Genomic DNA, 17,851 nt, shown 5'->3' on the forward strand with positions numbered 1-17,851 from the left:
GTAGAAATAACAGCTGGAGACATGTTTTCAATTGAAGTCGATCACGTTTCTTCACCCTTTGTTTATTTTTTTTTAACCCTACCGATCTTTGCAAACAGCTTCTTAACATTGAGCCAGATGTGATGAATGCTAACAGCTCACTACATCTCACGAGTCTGAGTTAGGGATACTAACTACTTGTTATTGTTTCGACAGAGGTCACTGAAGGGATGCTAATAGTTAGCCTTTAGCCATGTGTGATTTAACAGATTCTAAGAGTTTGCTGTGGTGTAATCGTGCATTAAGATAGGGTCATGCTAACTGTTTGCTAACATTTAGCCATAAGTCACAGAACTATGTGACTAACTGATGCTAACTACAGTTAGCATTTAGCCATAGCTGTCTGAGGAGTTCTTTGTTAATGTTACAAAAAATGTCTGCCAAAATGCTGTTTATAAATGGAATGGCCACATCAACCAGAGTACAACGTATCAAAAATTTTAAAAATTGGAGAATATGGTCCAGAGAAAATTAGGGGGGTTGTTTGTTGGAAAAAAATGCTTTTTGGGGGAATTGTGAAATGTGGATACTATCCCCTAAGAACTAGCACAAATGCAGATTGGGGAGAAGATCCGTGTGGGTAGTAGAATAGGTCCTTAAGCAGTCAATTGGCGGATGGAGGATTTTAGAGGCATCTGAAGGGGTCATAACATTTAGCCATAAATTGCAGAGGTTGTGCCAATCATTTTTTTAGTGACCAAGTGATGCTAACTCCTGTTGGTATTTAGCCGCAGGCTACACGCCCTTTATTTGCATTTGCTAGCGAGCTAGCTAAGCGGCTTCTCAGCCATTTATCCAACGAGAGCCCCAACCGATATACTCTTGCAGAAAAATAAATAAATATGGATTTTGGTTCTCTTCAACATCTGGCTAGCATCCAGCTATGCATCAGTTAGATCTAACTGCTTGTTAGCATTTAGCCATGGGCCACCGAGGGAACAATAATTGTGCATTTCTCGACATTTCAAACGGGTTGCTAGCATCTAACCATGGACTGTATACATTAGGGATTCTAAATGCCTTTTAGCATTAAGCCATAGGAATAGGAATTTTCCCATGTGTGTGCTATTAATGCTATTAATCTGCTATCATCTACCCATTCATTAATTTAGGATGCTAACAGCTAGTTGGGTGCCAGTTTGTGAAGAAATGAAACAAGAAGCATCTTTCATTATTATTATTTTTTTTTTGAAGGGGGGGGGGGGGGGGTTGGAGGGGCTCAGTTATGTAGACACTCATACACACACCGATCGGTGTGGGAGAATGAAAAGCCATTGAGACCCACTTTGGAGGTCTATTCGTATATTTAGCGATCGAGAAGGGTGCAGACGACACACGTCAACCTCAGGAAACAAAAACAACACAAAGTTTTGTACAAACTCATTTGCTGCCCTCTTTGATACCATTTTCTATTTATTGTCTTTCTTTGGATTTCATACAACAGTGGACCTAATGTGTTCATATATGTAAATGAGATTTTATGTTGTGTTTTGTCAAAGAGAACATATCATGTCAACAATCTAATGGTGACTTTATTTTCAATGTGCTGTCACTTGGAACATTTTGGGTTTTTTTTTTTTCTTCGGACCTCCTGAAATGTACAACACAAAGTTAAATATACTAATGATAATAAAAACTGTCCTAACCAGCTCATCTCTTTTGTCTTTTAGAACAAAAAGCAATATCATTGAGATTACCGCCTTTTAAAGGGTTTTAAAACCATAAAGACAAAGAAAAAATATCATTTTACTTGCAGAGAATAATCATCCAAGAATTCAATTCAATCCGACTTTTTGCCAGTCGGGAAAAATATGTGACGTCATCGTGAAAAGGATCATCGCTCATTGTTTGTAGGGTGCGCGCCCATGTGCCCGCGCACCTGTCAGGTGTCACGCACGCGTAAAGCAAATACTTCAAAAGGACGCCTGTCAGTCGGTCCAAAATTAAGCCCGAGTCCGAAGCTGCCAACTCGGATGTTCTCAACCGCTTCCGCATTCTCACGGCGGCTCGCGTCCATGCGCTCGACAGGGAAAAAAACCGGTCGGTCCGGCTCATCTGGAGCGCGCTGCCGCTGCTACTGCTGGCCCGGAACAATGCTTCATCCCGGCCGCGCAGGAGAGCAGCACCGCGGGGCGGCTGCTTCTGTGCTGGGCTTGCGGGGGCTCGCCTTCTACGATTGAAGGACGCTTCTGAGATCCGGAGGTCATGGAGGGCTGCTGCCGCTCCTGCATGCCTTGTTTCAAGCGTCTTTGGGATCACATCTGGCCCGACTTCCGCTACCCGAGCCTGTCCAACCATGTGATCGCTAACCCGGCCGCGCATACAGCCGAGATCAGGACGGTGTCGGGCGACATCCGCGTACCGTCGCCCAAGAAGAGGCCGGTCCAATTGTACGCGGCGCTCTTCGACTTTGAGGCCCGCAGCGATGACGAGCTGACGGTCCGGGAAGGCGAGAAGCTTTCTGTGTTGGAGCAGAGGGGGAACTACGTATTAGCCAAAAAACTGACCGGGTCGCTGGAGTCTGGACTCATCCCCGCCAACTATGTGGCCGTTCTCCAGGACGAGTTCGCCAAACACAAGTGAGTCTGATTTCAGGTCGGTTAAGACACCTCAACCATAGGAGGCTGAATTTGAGGCTGACCTCAGGTCGGTTGTCATCTTGCTTTCGAACTGCTCCAGAATTCGAAGTGGCATACAATTATGGAAAAGATAGATCCGATTTTCTGTACAGCATATGTCTATGTTTGACTAAAACGTTTTGTTTATTCTAAACTACTGACAATTTCATTTCAATAATTTCGGATTAGTTTTAAAATCATTTATCAAATGGTCCAAATGTTTTTTTTTCTCCCTTAATTTGCTGGCTTTATTTTTACACAATCAGGATTTTGGAGCTGATCGCCAGTCATCAAGTAAAAAAAACAAACAAACAAACAAACAAAAAAAAGACAAAGCTCTGATCCGATCAGAAGATGGACCAACCTGTCCTACCTAGCTCGCAAATACCCCAAATTGGCAAATAATTGAAATGAAATGAATGAATGAATGAATTGAAATGCATTGAGCAAAGATAGTAACAATTAAAAAGTCGAGTATTATGTATTTGATTTATTTGACATTTCCACAATCAAAGTTAATGTGCTGCTGCTTTGTTGACGCTGACCTTGTTCATATTATGAGTGTCGAGCAGAACCGGTTTAACACTCAAAGAAAACTGACCCATTAGTTACACTTTCTTCATGGGCCGCCAAATTGTTCATATTTCATCTTCCCGTCTTTATCATTTCAATTTGACAATGTGTTCAAAATGCTGATTTTGTCTCTTTTATTTTGAAAAAAAAAAAAAAAAAAATGCAAAGGAAAAAAAATGAAAATAGGAATATTCTCTCCCACGGTCAAACTGTCACCTTCAACTGTTGTTACACAAGTGTAAGAAGATCCGCATTGCTGCTTCTTTTGGAATCCACGACAAAAAAAAAAGAAACAGAAAGCACCTTTTGAAACTCTCCAAACTCAGCTCATGTGCGTGACGGTGCATTTTGGTGAACTTGCGTTCCACTATGGAATTTCATATAAATTATGTTGTATGTACAGTTTGGAGTAAGAAATAATCACAAATATGCACACATGTGATTGCCAAGGACTAATAATCGATCAAAATGACATTTTGAATTGAATCAGTCATTTGGTGTTAGTTTCAGTGAAACCCGAGCGACACGCCCACGCCGATCACATACACGTAAACAATCTCACAGTCGCCTGTACCGACCAGTTTAGTGTTTACGTTCTTCTTCTGTTTGTATATGCGACTATATCTCATTTCTTAATCTACAAGCTCCTCACTCAAAATATGTTTGAAGAAATGAGATGTTGACTCAAACGATGTGTGCAGGTGGTACTACGGCAACATCAACCGTACCAAAGCCGAGAAGCTGCTGCTGGCCCCCCAAAACAAAGATGGCTGCTTCCTGGCACGCATCAGTGAGAGTCATAGTGATGAGTACACCCTCTCAGGTTTGTATGTGTTTTGATGTGTATGTTTGGCATATTTTGGCAATATTTTTCTTGGGTGATTGGTATCTTTGAACGTCAAGAAAAACAAGAATTTTCAAAGTTCAAAATCAAAACATTTGGGTTGAAATATGATGAATTTTTATTTCTCATTTTCTGTGTTTTTATTCAGGTATTATTCATTTAAAAAAATACTTTCTTATACATTTATGTTTGCTTTTTTTGTTTGTTTTATAGGCAACTTTTCCACATCAAAAATATTTTGTTAAGTGAATACTGTAGCCTACATAATAGTAACATAGACTTTTCTAGTTTTCTCAGTGTTTGAACTGATTACTTTGTTCTCATGAAAATAAAGATTTTATTTCACAAATACTGTATTCCACATGATACTACTAAAATTCAGATATTTTTCTTAAATTACTTTTTAATCCTTGTATTTTTTCCCACATTTCTATTTCTTTTAAATTATGATTATTTTTGTAACAATTTGTCTTTTTTTTTTTTTTTTTTCTCCCAAAAATAAGCATTTTGTCAAGAATGGTCAATATAATCTTTTTTTTGTAATTTTACAAATTTTTTTTACTCTCAAAATATGCCAAGACTTTTCACTACTTGTCCTTTTCAGCTTTGTTCAGTCAGTATCTTAACATGCAAAAAATGCTTTTGGGTGCAACATCGGAGTTCTACATGCTCCCTCTGTGGTTGGATGTATGGTGATGCTTGAACACCAATTTCCTTTTGTGCTTGTTTAACTTCCAGCTCGAAGCGACGGGAAGGTGATCCACTTTCGTGTGCAGCGTTCCTCCATCGGCGCTTATTTCGTGTCCGACAAAATCTCCTTCGGGACGCTGGGCGAGCTGGTCTCGTACTACCAGAAGAACCCTCGCAGTTTGGGCGTGCTGCTGGTGGAACCTTGTGCTCAGCAGGTAAAAATTCATACAGCCGAATATTAATTCATAAGCATCAAGATATATTGTCAGCGCTTACAATTGGACGAGCTTCCAGCTTAGTTCTAGTTCTTTTTTTCTCCTTCAGAGATTTGAGGGAGGTTTTCTTTAAGAAAGAAAAAATACATTATTTTCAGATAGTTATGATTTATTTCTTTTAAAAAAACAGTGCTACTTTTTCCTTTTGAAGAAGATCTCTAAAATATCTAAAAGAAAAATTCAACTATACTCTTGTACAATAGCTTTTTTTGTGTAGCAACTTTTTTAAAGTAGTTTTCATAGATTCTTTGAATTTTAGAATCGTTCATATATAAAAAACATTGAATATAACACTTTATTCTCAAAATAGTCCAACTTTTTCCCTTGAGAATTTTAGTGACAAAACATTTTTTCACTCAATTTTAATACAATTTTATTCTTGTATATTCCAATTTTTCTGTTGAAAAACTTGATTCTCTTACTGTGATTATTTTGTTTTGTTTCAGTGTACACAAAACTGATAATAGCAATGGTGGTATAATAAGTGTATGAAAAATTATTTAAAATTGTAGCAATAATAATTGTACGGTCTTAAAATGGTCCCATTTCAATTCTCAAACATTTCAATTTAGTTTCCTTGTTAATGTTAATAACCAGGCACAATGTGACCGTTGCTTCTTTGTGTAATCGCCAAATCTCATTCAAGAGTTGATTCTTTATCATTTCAGTCTTTTGTCACTTTTTACCTTTTTTTTTTTTTCCCATTGTGTTGACTTGTCAAATGTCAAACAATTTCACTGTGTTTGTGGCACATCCATAATAAAAGATGATCACAAGAAGTCTCCTGGCTTGTCTTCTTCATCAGTGACAAACAAACAAACAAACACTTTGGTTGTCCTCATTATCAGCAGTGAGGACACAGAGAAGAACCAGCAAGGAACCTGCTGCGTGAAACACGGATGACACACACATACACACACACACACACACACACACACACACACACACACACACACACCCCAGCGTCGTGCGACGTGTACTCACATGCTTGTGCTCTGCAGCGGGAGCTTTACGACATGGAGCCTTGGGAGAGGCCTCGGGAGGAGTTCAAGATGCACCGCAAGTTGGGCGAAGGCCACTTTGGAGAAGTGTGGGAGGCTCAGTGGACCACTGAGAATAAGCGAGTGGCCATTAAGATGCTCAAACAAGGTATCCATTTTTTGTCTTCAAACAACTTCCACTGTATTATATATTTTCACCTTTTGCGCATCGGTCTGGAACATATCAATAGAGTTGAGAATGTTTTTTCTTTTGGGTGATTTTCAGAGGACACCAAACAGGATGAGTTTGTGAAAGAGGTGCAAGCGCTGAAGAGCCTCCACCATCCCAAGCTGATCCAGTTGCTGGCCATGTGCTCCCGAGGAGAACCCGTCTATATTGTGACTGAGCTGATGACCAAAGGAAGCCTCAAATCCTACCTGGCCTGTGAGTTAACATTTAGAAAAAAAACAAAAACACTTCCACTGAGAGTTAACATAAAAACTTTTGGACATTTCAATGTGGCTTCCATTTTCTGTTTTTGTGTGTAGCTGCAGAAGGTCAGGTGCTGACCTCAGCTCACCTCATCTACATGGGCAGTCAAGTGGCCGAGGGCATGGCCTACCTGGAAGACAGGAACATCGTCCACAGAGACTTGGCGGCGAGAAACATACTGGTGGGAGAAGATCTGGTCTGCAAGGTGGCAGACTTCGGACTGGCTCGTATTATCAAGGTGTGTTCATGACTCCGAAAAGGAAGTACTTTGGAAAAAGACAAAACAATCAAATTGTCTCTCGCTGACTTTGGGCCACGTTTTCCAGGACAGCGTGTACACGGCTAGCCGGACCACCAAGATACCCGTGCGGTGGACGGCACCAGAAGCCGCCATTCACCAAAAGTTCTCCGTCAAGTCGGACGTGTGGTCCTTTGGCGTTCTGCTCTACGAGATGATGTCACGTGGGAAAATGCCCTACGAAGGTAGCGTGTAACATCCTACATGTTTTAGAAATTCAAAGAAATCTTTTTTTTTATCAACACAAAAAATGTGATACATGTAATGCCGTCATTTGTGAAAAGAAAAACAGAACAATGTAAGAGGAATCTAATGAAATAATACGTCGATACACTTATAAAAAAAATATCTCAACATCACATAAAAGCAGATTTACATCATACAAATGTTGAAAAAGTTGTAAGACTAAGTGCATAGTCAATAATTGCCTTTTGAAGGCCTAACATGCCTCAAAAGGTTTGAAATTGTACATATTTTAGGGGGCCTCAACATGACCCCTGAAGAATTCCCTCATTCATGGAAGTTTAGAAATGAACCCTGGGCACAAGCTTGACTAATCAATGTGAAATTTATCTATCAACATGAGCACACACAAAAAAAGTCTCTAGGACCCTTGCATGAAATTCAGCCGTGATAGATCATTTTGGCAAATTTCTGAGCTTTTTATTTAGGAAAATGACTTTCAGTTGTAGCTCCCTCTAGTGGTATGCTGTTATGTTACTGTGGCTTCAACTTTTTTTGTTACAAGTACAGTCAAATCCAGGTCACGTAAAATCGAGTTTCAAACATTTATTTCAGTTACGTAGCACATATTGTAATTTTACAACTTAGGGGAATTCTCATCCTCCCGTTCCTTGACTGCGTGATGACCTTTTTAGGCAAAAGCAACAAGCAGGTGTTGGAATTGCTGTCATCTGGCGCTCGCCTGGCGTGTCCGAGCAGATGTCCTCACAACATCCACCGCATCATGATGGACTGCTGGGCGGCCGAGCCGTCCAAGAGGCCTTCCTTCCATGCTTTGCATAGCCAGCTGGACTCCATTTACGCTCGTATCTACTTCAAGACCATTGAGGTGTGACCACGTGGTGGGGAGGAGGAGGACAACTTTGCTCCCACGGACGCTGACAAAAACTGGCGTGAAAGAATTTTTCATCTGAAGATGACCAATGATGAATACAGGCCACAAGGAGGCGCTATGTGCAATAATGATGTGCTGGTTAGTGGTGGTTAGCCACATTGCTGGCTGACATAAGCTAATATTTTTGTCCAAAGGATGATAGAACATTTCTGATTTCTCAATGGAGGCAGAATTCCCTTTTGGTCATTAGCTTTAGCATTATTATTTTTTTTAAGAACAAATATGAAAACCTGAAAGTGGTTGTTAGTTGTTAAAGCACTGCGCATTGACGATGGGTGGGCAAATTAGGGCTCAGGTTTTTTTTTTTAATCAAGCCCACTGAACATTTACATGATAAAGAGTATTTTCAAATTCGTAAGAATGAGTTACCCTTTTTTTCCCCCCTTCTCAAATTGGATTTATTTTTTATGGAATCGAATTCATGAAGAAAGTATTACAAAAATGACTTCATTTACCAAGAACTCCACAAGTAATTAATGCCCCCTAAAATGTTTGCAGTTTCCTATATTAATAGTTTGAGCCGTAAATAATTATAATTTCTGGTCAACAAATGTTTGCTACATTTTTTTGAATCAGAGATGCAAGTAAACTTTTAGAGATACATTTTTTTGCACTGATTCCGAATCTGACCTACTTTATTCTCTTTTTTTTTCTGTGATTTCATAGCGAGTAAGTAACTATTAAATTCGTATTGCGTAAGCTTTTCTAGGTCAAACATAAAAATGAAAACATTGCTAGAAAGTAATTGACTTTGGTTTTAAATTTGTGTCAAAAATACTTTTCAGGATTCATTAAGCATCTGTAATTTAAAATATGCTGTAGACCAGCGTTATGATCTAAAATATTTCAAATTAAATTTCAAACCCTTCTTCTAAAATGTTTTTTTGATTCTGCTTTTTAACCGCCGCTCAGCAGAGCAAAATGCGAAAGACTCTCGAAGAGTCAACATTCTTGCTTGACACTAATTACTACTTTCGAGGTCACGCAAACAATGTTAATAGGTGAATTCCTCCGTGGCGAATTGTATATGGAAAATTTTGTTATTCAATTATACATTTAAATTCGTCATAAATTACAATGTATTTATAAATAATATATCAAAATAAGGACAAATTCTAATTTTGTATAATTCATGTTTTTTTTGTTTTGTTTTTTTAAATTACAGTTTTAAATCTTACCTCATCTGATGACCCGACCTAAGTAAAAATGGCCATAGAGCACAAAAGTTTGCCCACCCCTGGTCTAAGTTGGGCTGTTTTGCACATTCCAGCATTCGACTGGTGTGGCGAAAAGACTTGCTCGCCAAGCCCAAAGTATTACGTCAACTCAGTCTTCCATATGCGTCCAGAAGGGGCGCCATGTTTACACAGTCGTCGCCACGATCCCTACGGCGACTGCGCTTTTTGACAGTGTTGCATGCCATGCAATGAGACACAACAATGCAACTTTCTTACTTTGACATTTACAATCTTGAGCCATACAAAAACAAAGTGTATAGAGTGACGAGTTACTTGTGAGTCACAAAAAAATAAAACCTTTCCACTCTAATGTTGACATACTTTCCCTTGCTATTTTTAGTGCAATAGATAACTGTTACAGGAAGTACTTGAAAGTTTTTGTTTTGAAATAATAAGCAAGTCATGTAGCGAATGGGATGATCTGATCATGTTCCCTGGATTCTCCATTTTGTTCTATTTTGTCCCAAAGTATCTCAGAACATTTCTTTTGTCCCATTATGTCCTCATGTCACTTATGATCCCATTTGGCATCAAAGTTTCTGTGTTTCACCATCTTCCTTGAATCTCATTATGTCCCAAAATGATCTATTTTGTTTCTTACCACAGAATGTCCAGTTTTGCACTCGAGTGTCCCATAATGCCCCCTGTTATATCTCGGGTCGAGTCTGTACCTAAGTCTCCCATAATGTCCTCTACTGTGAGAATTCTTCCAAAACTCTCATTCTGTATATTGTTTTCCGACCTGTGTGAGGGGTCGTGATGAAAACTTTATTATTTGGTCTCGTGTGCGGTGACATGATAGAATGCACAAGGAACTCATGCCAGTAAAAATGCAATTAAATAAAAGCACCTTCATGCCATGTGTTGCTCAAGTCCCCAAGCAACATTCTCAGAAATCCAACCATGTCACTACTGGTCCAACAGGTGTTGTGTACCATTGTAATCCAGGGCGTCTTCTACTCCACTCAAACATGGACGAATGCCTGCGTAGTGTATGCCCGGCTCTGTGGCAGAAGCTGTACAGGGACAACAAAACAAAGGTGGACGGCCAGATAGTATCGAACCCGGAACCGCCCCTGACGCAACCGGTGGACAATGAGGAGAGCGGGAGCACATACGAAGCAATGTGGGACTTCCAGGGCCGTAACTCAAATGAGTTGACGTTTCAGACGGGAGATGTGTTCAAGGTCCAGCACCGAAGTGATGACTGGTGGACTGTATACAAACTGGACCAGACTGGAAACAAGCTTGATAGCGGGGTTGTGCCCGGAAACTACCTGAAGAAAACTGAGACGAGTATGCAGGTGGAACCGTGAGTTTACAATGCTTACAATTCTCATTAGCTTAAAATGCTACTTTGCTGACGCTACTTGGTAATGATGGTACTTTGACAGAATGAGGATCTTTCTTCTTCTTTCTTTGCCCTCACGTGTATCAGATGGAATTTTGGGACCATGAACCGCTCAGACGCCATAAGTCTCCTCATGGCACCGGGTAACAGACCGGGAGCGTTCCTCATCCGATCCAGCGAGAACCACGTCGGATATGTTCTCTCAGGCAAGATCATGTCACCCCCCCCCCCGCCGAAAGATAAAAACACAAAGCGGGCATGTCCATTTGAACGAAAGCCGGTTTGTGTGCCTGTCTGCAGTGCGTTCTAGCTTTCGAGTGAAACACTTCAAGATCACCCAAACGTCCGACGGTCTCTTCGACCTGGATGGCATGCAGCAGTTTACGTCACTGAGCAATCTGGTGGCGCATTACTGCAACAACAGTCTCCGTCTCAGCAACGAGGACACACTGGGGGAACCCTGCAGGCCGGTATAAAATAGATTGTCATCTGAAGTCTTCTTATGAGTTTGTGTTTACCTTCCCTCATTAGTCTACGTCTTGTGTCTGTGTGTTCCCTTAGAAAGAACCTGTGTCAGAAGTCCAATTCCCAGACGAAGTGTGGGAGCTACCCAAGGAGGAGTTCACCTTGGAGGACAAGTTGGGAAGCGGCTTCTTTGGGGACGTCTACCGAGGGTGGTGGAAGTCGTGCATTCGTGTGGCCGTCAAGATCATCAAGAATGGTATTTATGGTCCCGCGTTGGCCCCTTTGAAATTTCTGCGTGGTCACCTTCTTTTCTCTTTGTCTCCAGACTCGGAGGTAAACCATTCAGAGTTCCAGAGGGAAGTGCAGATCCTCAAGCGCCTGCGCCACCGTCACCTTATCTCGCTTTTTGCCGTCTGTACCGCCTCCACGCCGTATTACATCATCACCGAGCTGATGGAGAAAGGAAGTCTCCTCAGCCTGCTCAGAAGTAGGTTACTTTTTTGTGATTAGCTAAGGTTGAATCAAATTTAAGAACAAGAATAAAAGTTCATCCCACATTGCGTGAACTACTGTTAGCATTTTAGCATATAGCACCATGACACTGGCCTAATGAGTTAAGAATCCTACTTGAGTTCTGATTGGATGCTTATGAATACCACTAAACTTAAGCAACTTGATTTTGTTTTTTTACAAATTTGATATATATTTAAAATATCTGCGTATCCTCGGGTTTGTTTTGCCTTAAGTTGCTTGCTTGCGACAACCAATAATATTGCTCTGGATATGCTAGCAAGTATTAGCATGTAGAAGATAAGTTATACCAAACTACTGCTAGCATGTAGCATCTCAGACATTACAGCAAACTAGCATTTAACATCGGCAATACAACACCATCCTAAACTCTGGCCATTTTTTTTTTTTTTTTTTTTGTGTTGACGTTGAGGTCCCGAGGGCAAGCAGCAGGATATGTCATCACTGTCGGACATGGCCGGTCAGGTGGCTGATGGGATGTCGTACCTGGAAGAGCATAATTTCATCCATAGAGACTTGGCGGCCCGGAACGTCCTGGTTGGAGAAGACTACATCTGCAAGGTGGCCGACTTTGGACTGACCCAAGTCATCAAGGTGGGTGGTGGTTATTTATACAAATTGTAAAAAGACGATTAGCAGAGCTGCCAACTGTTACATATTGTGTTTTAGATCACCGAACGCTACTTTGTTACAACAGTAATACTGAATATTATATTGGGAAACTCCCCAAAAAGTTACAAAAAGAGCAAAAATACTTGGTATCGAAAATTGCCATAAACCGACTTTAAGTCATTTTAAAAACACATTAAGTGACGCAATGGTGTTTTTGGTATCCCAGGAGCCAATCTACTTTGCATACCAGAAAGCCACCCCACACAAATGGAGCGCGCCGGAAGCCATCAACCAGAGAAAATTTTCCGTCAAGTCGGACGTGTGGTCCTTCGGCGTCCTGCTCTACGAGATGGTCACCTACGGAGGTGTGCCCTACCCAGGCGAGTGGTTAGCTGAAACTCGGCGAAGACCGTGCTGATCTGCGGGATTTTCCATAACGGGTGGTCTTCTCGGCAGGTCTGAGCGGGGAGGAAGCGGACAAGCTGGTCAGCGAGGGCTACAGAATGCCAGCACCTCCTGGTTGTCCGCCATTCCTGTACGAAATTATGTGCAAATGCTGGAATACTGATCCCGACCAGCGGCCCCCTTTCTGCCAACTGAAGGAGCAAATGTACAACATCTACGATGGGAGTCTCATAGCACATATAGATAAAGAAGCACCTACAACACCTACAGAAACTTAACAGGCTTAAAAAAAAAACCTAAAATGACTTTTGGCAAGAGATGCAGGTCGCCATCTAATCGCTGGGCGCATTTTATTAACAATCTAGCACTCGCTCACATTGATAGCGTGCTCAAAATGATGCAGATTTGACAATATGCAGAACACCATTTGCATAGACTATTTATAAATCAGAGTAAAAAAAAAATATATATATCATTTGCATAATGATTTGCAGTGTATTCATACATAGGCAATTATTATTTTTAACTGCATCAAGTATTATGTCACTAAATAGAGCCGTACTTTGCATTTGTATTTGTGTGATAAATCCGCTGCTGAAAAAAAAAAATGGCGCCGATTCCTTTCTGGTCAGGTCAGTCAGTTTTATCCGTGAATTCTTTTCTTGTTACAGATTTTAGAAAATGTATCATTGTATTTGTGTTGAATTATAGTTACATGTTACTTAACCTGCATTACTTAAAAGTAATCTTGGAAATCTTCTAGTCCTGGGCATAATTGAATGCATTTTTAGATTTGTAGATTTAGGATGAATGAGACAATTTGGTATAACAAATAATAAGAGGAAAAGCATGTCAGAAGGCCTCATTTGATAAAGATAATAAATAACTCACTTTTTATACAGCCCATTTAAAAAGATAATAAATAATTCACTTTTTCTAAATTTTCACCATAGTGCGTGCCTAATCCTTCCAACCTGATTGCTTTTTTTTGGTGAATATTGAGCAACTCCTGAAAGCAAAATGATTCCACCTGCTTCTTTTTAGAATCATTTGGGACTACTACACGATTGTGCGTTGTAGATCAATGAATGCAAAATAATGCTATGCGCAACACCTCTGTGTATTTAACACCTCTCCACACTCATAGAAGCATGTACAGACACACACACACTCATCACCGGGGCAACAGTGGCAGTGAAACGCTCTGAATGTAATTAAGCACAGTTTACTCATCCAAACAGCAAACACGCTTATCTGTTACCATGGAAACATCCACATGAGGAATGTACAGCCAACACTACAACGCTTTAGACACTATGTAAAGTCACACCACAAATACAGTGATTGTGTCGTTTTTGTTGCGGGGAACGAAAAAAAAATCGGGATATACGTCAATTTAACGAGCTTCCACATGCCTGAAGGTTGTTTTGTATTGGAATAGAACATCTGAAATGCCAGGAGAATTTTTTTTTCATAAATTGTTCACCGATATGTACAAATTTATGTAACTGAGCACTTTTGCCGAGATAATCCGTTCACAAGGTGTGCCGTATAGCGCAATGATTAATTGACAAGCATTATGAAATGATTTGATTATTATTTTTCATCATAATAACTCATTTAGATATATTTTTTAATTTTGTCCAAATCGCCAGAATAATAAAATAAATTTTCTCCAATTTTTTGTAGTCCTGCATAAAAACAGACTGATTAGCTTTGTTTTGAATCAAAAGAGAACATTTGCTTTTATTTTGAAAAAACAATGAGCAATATTTTTGCCTGTTTTCTGACATGTTAAGAACCAAACAAAATTGATTTATAATTCATTCATGTTTGTGTATTGAAAATAATATTCTATTTTAGATTAATAGGATGGAAATTAAAACGGGGTTTAAAAAAAAAAAATCATTGATTGATCCACAAAATAATCAAGAGATTTCTTGATTATTCAAACCGTTTAACTCATCTGCCCTTTATTGTTGACTTGCTAATCAACTTTCTGAACTTTTCGGTCATTCAGCGTAAACAATGACGTTAAAAAAAAGACATTAAAACATAAGATTAGTTTATGTTGTCGTTGGCATGTTGTAGAAGCACTTTATTTCAAAAAGGCATACACATAAAAAAAAGCAATGTGCATCTGTCTTTAGGCGGGCGGGGTGGTATTAAACGGGGATTTCTTTTTCCATGTGCTTAGCCTTGAGCACACATCGTCTTCTTTGATCGGTCAGTTTTGTTAATTAACGAGTTGGATGAAAAGGTCTAAGTGGGTATTGGCGCCGTCGCGGTGGAAGGCCCCGGGCCTGCTGATGTCTGAGCAACTGTTGCCTAGCACGCAGAGGTCAAACGCGAGCCCAGAGCATAGGTATGGAAACTGGTTGGCAGGATGGATGCGTGGAGAATAATGGCCAAATCCAAATTTTGGACGAGCTATGAGACACTTTGATAAAGCAATAGTTCACTTCTTTTTTTTTTTTTTTTTTCTCTCATGAGGACAAAGCAAAGGCCATGAACGTTGGATGGATGAATGGAGGAGATGTGATGAGGGAAATGAGGCTCACAGGTGAAACGCTGGGGAGTGGGAGCTCAGTTCTGGGAGCAGTATTTCCAGAAACACACTGTTGAAGAAAAAAAAAAAAATCATTAATAATAAATAAAAAAATAAAAAATTGTAGACAATGATGCTACAAGAAAGATTTTTTTTTTAGCATCAGCATTCTTATAGATTCCAAATGTGTGTTTTTTCCATCACCGTGTAGTTTTACTTTACACTGTGTACTATTACTTCACAGCGATTGAGAAGTTGATTATTTTGTGATTTTTCTTATTTGCAGTGTTGCCTTGAGATACGCGTGATTATAAACTCAAGATACGAGTCCAATCCAAAAGTAGCATTTTGGCAAATATTGAACAATTCATCAAAAAAAAAGAGGCTTCAAACTATTTGATGCCACATCCAGGTGAAGTTTATAAATATTAAACTGTAAACATTAAACCAAAAGAGTTACACGAAAGTCATCTTACCTCAATGCTAACAAAGATAGCGAAAAGCCATTGACATGCTAATGCTAGCATGAATACATGCCATTTTAGAGATTGTTGATCGTTACCTCTTTTGTTTGTCTTCTTAGACTGCGTTGGGAGCGACTTGCGGAGGTTGCGGCCGGTAAGGCTGGGGACGACTACGCCGGCACTCGCTCCGGAAGCGGTGCTATTGGCAGCTGCTGGCGGGGCGGTGGTCAACATTGCTGCAGCCTCATCATAAGACCATGAAAGACAATTTTTAAATGAGGGTTGAACTAAAATCAAGGTACTCTGAACTTGGTTGATCCCTGCCAAGGTCAAACAATCCTGATTTAGAAAAGTCCCAAACTGACCCTATGATGTAGAAAACGGAAGGACAAAATCAAAAGGGACCTACCATTTTATTTTTCCGTCCTGAATTTCTTGCATTTGCTGCAAAAAATAAAAATAAAGTTATTATTGATTTCATATCATGCCCAGTAGGACAATTTCAGCGCACTTCATTTTACTACCCAGAAGCTAATAAATCGTCGTTAATTCATTAAATGTCAAGAACGACTGAAGAAGCTCATTAGAATCAAAACATAAATTGACAAGGTCCAATTACGACATGTTATGCTTTTTCATTGGTTTGATGCACTGGCCCTTTAAATTGCAAGCGCTTTAAAGAGTTGTAATGCGCCAAACTGCCAGAAGAGGGTAGCAGTGAACTGTATTAAAACCAAAATGGTTGCCATATGTTTACATGAGCCAACGGCGCCATGGCGGAGTCAACACAATGACAATCTCAACCATATACTCAATTTATGTATCACAGATGATGTGTTATGATAGCAATATATGTGTCAAAAAATCTTGAATGATCTGATGAAGTCACCACAAGAAAAGCCACTAAAAGCAGGGTAAGTTAAGTGTTGTGAAAATTGCAAATGGCTGCCGTCGATTAACACTGACACGTTACGGGCCATGTCAGAAAATTTCCAGGACTGCCGTCACAAAAATTACATTTCAAATCCAAACTATAAATTTGTCCTTTGGAAATAATCCCTCTGGAATCCGAAGCATTTTCCAAGCCTTTTCTCTCACGCCTTTATAATGACAGCAAGTGTGAAGATGTTTTAACCTCTTGGCAGGAAGGTGATCCTTGTCTTCAGCGTACTGTTGAACGTCCGGTGCATCCTCTCAAGGACCGAGAGCATCTTTAGCATCTGGCCCTGCTTCTCAGAACCGTCCATCCCAGGATGGTATCTCATGCCGGCAGTAAATGTTCGGTCTCCTCGTCTCGTTCCTTCTGCCCCAGATGCTCTGGTGTTTAGACGCCAGTGTTTGAGGAACTCGCTTTGACCGGACCTTGGGGGTTCAGCCGACAAATGAATACCAGCGGGAAGATGAGTTGGAGGTTTCAGGAGATCTAGGGGAAGAGAAATGGTTAAATCAGAATCGATTTGGGGTATTTGAAAAGATTAGTAAATAAAAAATAAATAAAAAAACATGGAGATTTAGCTTTCATACCTTTTTCTGTGGGTGCTGCTTGGATTTGCGTGGTGACAATCAGCATCATAACGGGAATGAACGGCAATTTTGCACCTCTAAGAAGCATCTTTGATTTCCTTGGTGATTCGGAAAGGTCGAAAAATGAAAAATCGATTGAGATTTTTGTTGTTTCTTTAGATTCGTTAGTTTTGTCTTACATTGATTTGGACGGTCCATTGGTCGTCATCATTTTGTGAGTTTTCAGTTTGGATTTCCCGCAAAAATAGATATGTAAAAAAAAAAAATGAAGCTTTGAAAAAGTATTTCAACCAGGATTTGGTGTTCGTCAATGCAGCAATGTATTTAAATAATTTTCTTGTCGAAATAAATCTTCCGTCCTTATTTCTGGTTTATGTTCCAGGGATGCGCCTCTTAAAGAAGAAGGCTTGTCAAGTGTTCGCCGGCGACTCTCGTCTTCCTGATCCTCTCCGACGAACTCGCCTTTTTAAAATTCCGCTTCGGGACAGTCGGGCGATAAATCTGCGTCGACCAATCGCTTCGAGAGGCTCCGCCCTCTTGCTTCTCAATAGATTGGGTGACATTTGGGGACTTTGGCAGCCAACTTTGAGATCCAATATCGTTTTGTAAATGTGTGTTTAGGGCTTGAGTGGATGTGTGCTTGTGTGTGTGGTTGTGCGTATGTGTGTCCTTGTGTGAGTCCTCTCATGCGTCAGAGGGTCTTTCTGTTACTGTGGTCCTAAGCAAACATATTAAGAACTAACTAATCACCGCTTCCACAGCACC

The 17,851-nt window shown here is 40.2% G+C and overlaps 3 protein-coding genes across 4 annotated transcripts; 2 read left to right on the plus strand and 1 right to left on the minus strand.

Annotated features, from left to right (window-relative positions):
* The first annotated feature begins 1,906 nt into the window (after window positions 1-1,906).
* On the plus strand, window positions 1,907-10,017 carry srms (src-related kinase lacking C-terminal regulatory tyrosine and N-terminal myristylation sites). Its single transcript, XM_085939300.1, has 8 exons — window positions 1,907-2,618; window positions 3,932-4,053; window positions 4,813-4,979; window positions 6,041-6,188; window positions 6,306-6,464; window positions 6,569-6,750; window positions 6,839-6,995; window positions 7,689-10,017. Exons 1-8 carry the CDS (start codon window positions 2,245-2,247, stop codon window positions 7,886-7,888), a joined length of 1,509 nt encoding a protein of 502 aa, XP_085795426.1. The 5' UTR covers window positions 1,907-2,244; the 3' UTR covers window positions 7,889-10,017.
* ptk6b (PTK6 protein tyrosine kinase 6b) lies at window positions 9,990-14,229 on the plus strand. Of its 2 annotated transcripts, none has more exons than XM_085939087.1 (8): window positions 9,990-10,498; window positions 10,625-10,743; window positions 10,838-11,007; window positions 11,099-11,258; window positions 11,328-11,489; window positions 11,946-12,127; window positions 12,372-12,525; window positions 12,602-14,229. In XM_085939087.1, exons 1-8 carry the CDS (start codon window positions 9,990-9,992, stop codon window positions 12,826-12,828), a joined length of 1,683 nt encoding a protein of 560 aa, XP_085795213.1. In that variant the 3' UTR covers window positions 12,829-14,229. The 2 variants fall into 2 exon arrangements, with proteins under 2 accessions (XP_085795213.1, XP_085795298.1); XM_085939172.1 differs by having other exon boundaries at window positions 12,396-12,525.
* Window positions 14,230-14,629: 400 nt separating this feature from the next.
* On the minus strand, window positions 14,630-17,636 carry urp2 (urotensin II-related peptide). The gene is made up of 6 exons (XM_085918217.1): window positions 17,266-17,636; window positions 17,087-17,184; window positions 16,698-16,985; window positions 15,972-16,006; window positions 15,661-15,805; window positions 14,630-15,168 (listed from the first exon to the last, which is right to left on the minus strand). Exons 1-6 carry the CDS (start codon window positions 17,295-17,297, stop codon window positions 15,137-15,139), a joined length of 630 nt encoding a protein of 209 aa, XP_085774343.1. The 5' UTR covers window positions 17,298-17,636; the 3' UTR covers window positions 14,630-15,136.
* Between the last annotated feature and the right edge of the window lie 215 nt (window positions 17,637-17,851).

This window comes from Syngnathus leptorhynchus, chromosome 1 (assembly GCF_054491065.1).
Source record: "Syngnathus leptorhynchus isolate UIUO chromosome 1, UIUO_Slep, whole genome shotgun sequence".
Lineage (NCBI taxonomy): Eukaryota > Metazoa > Chordata > Actinopteri > Syngnathiformes > Syngnathidae > Syngnathus > Syngnathus leptorhynchus.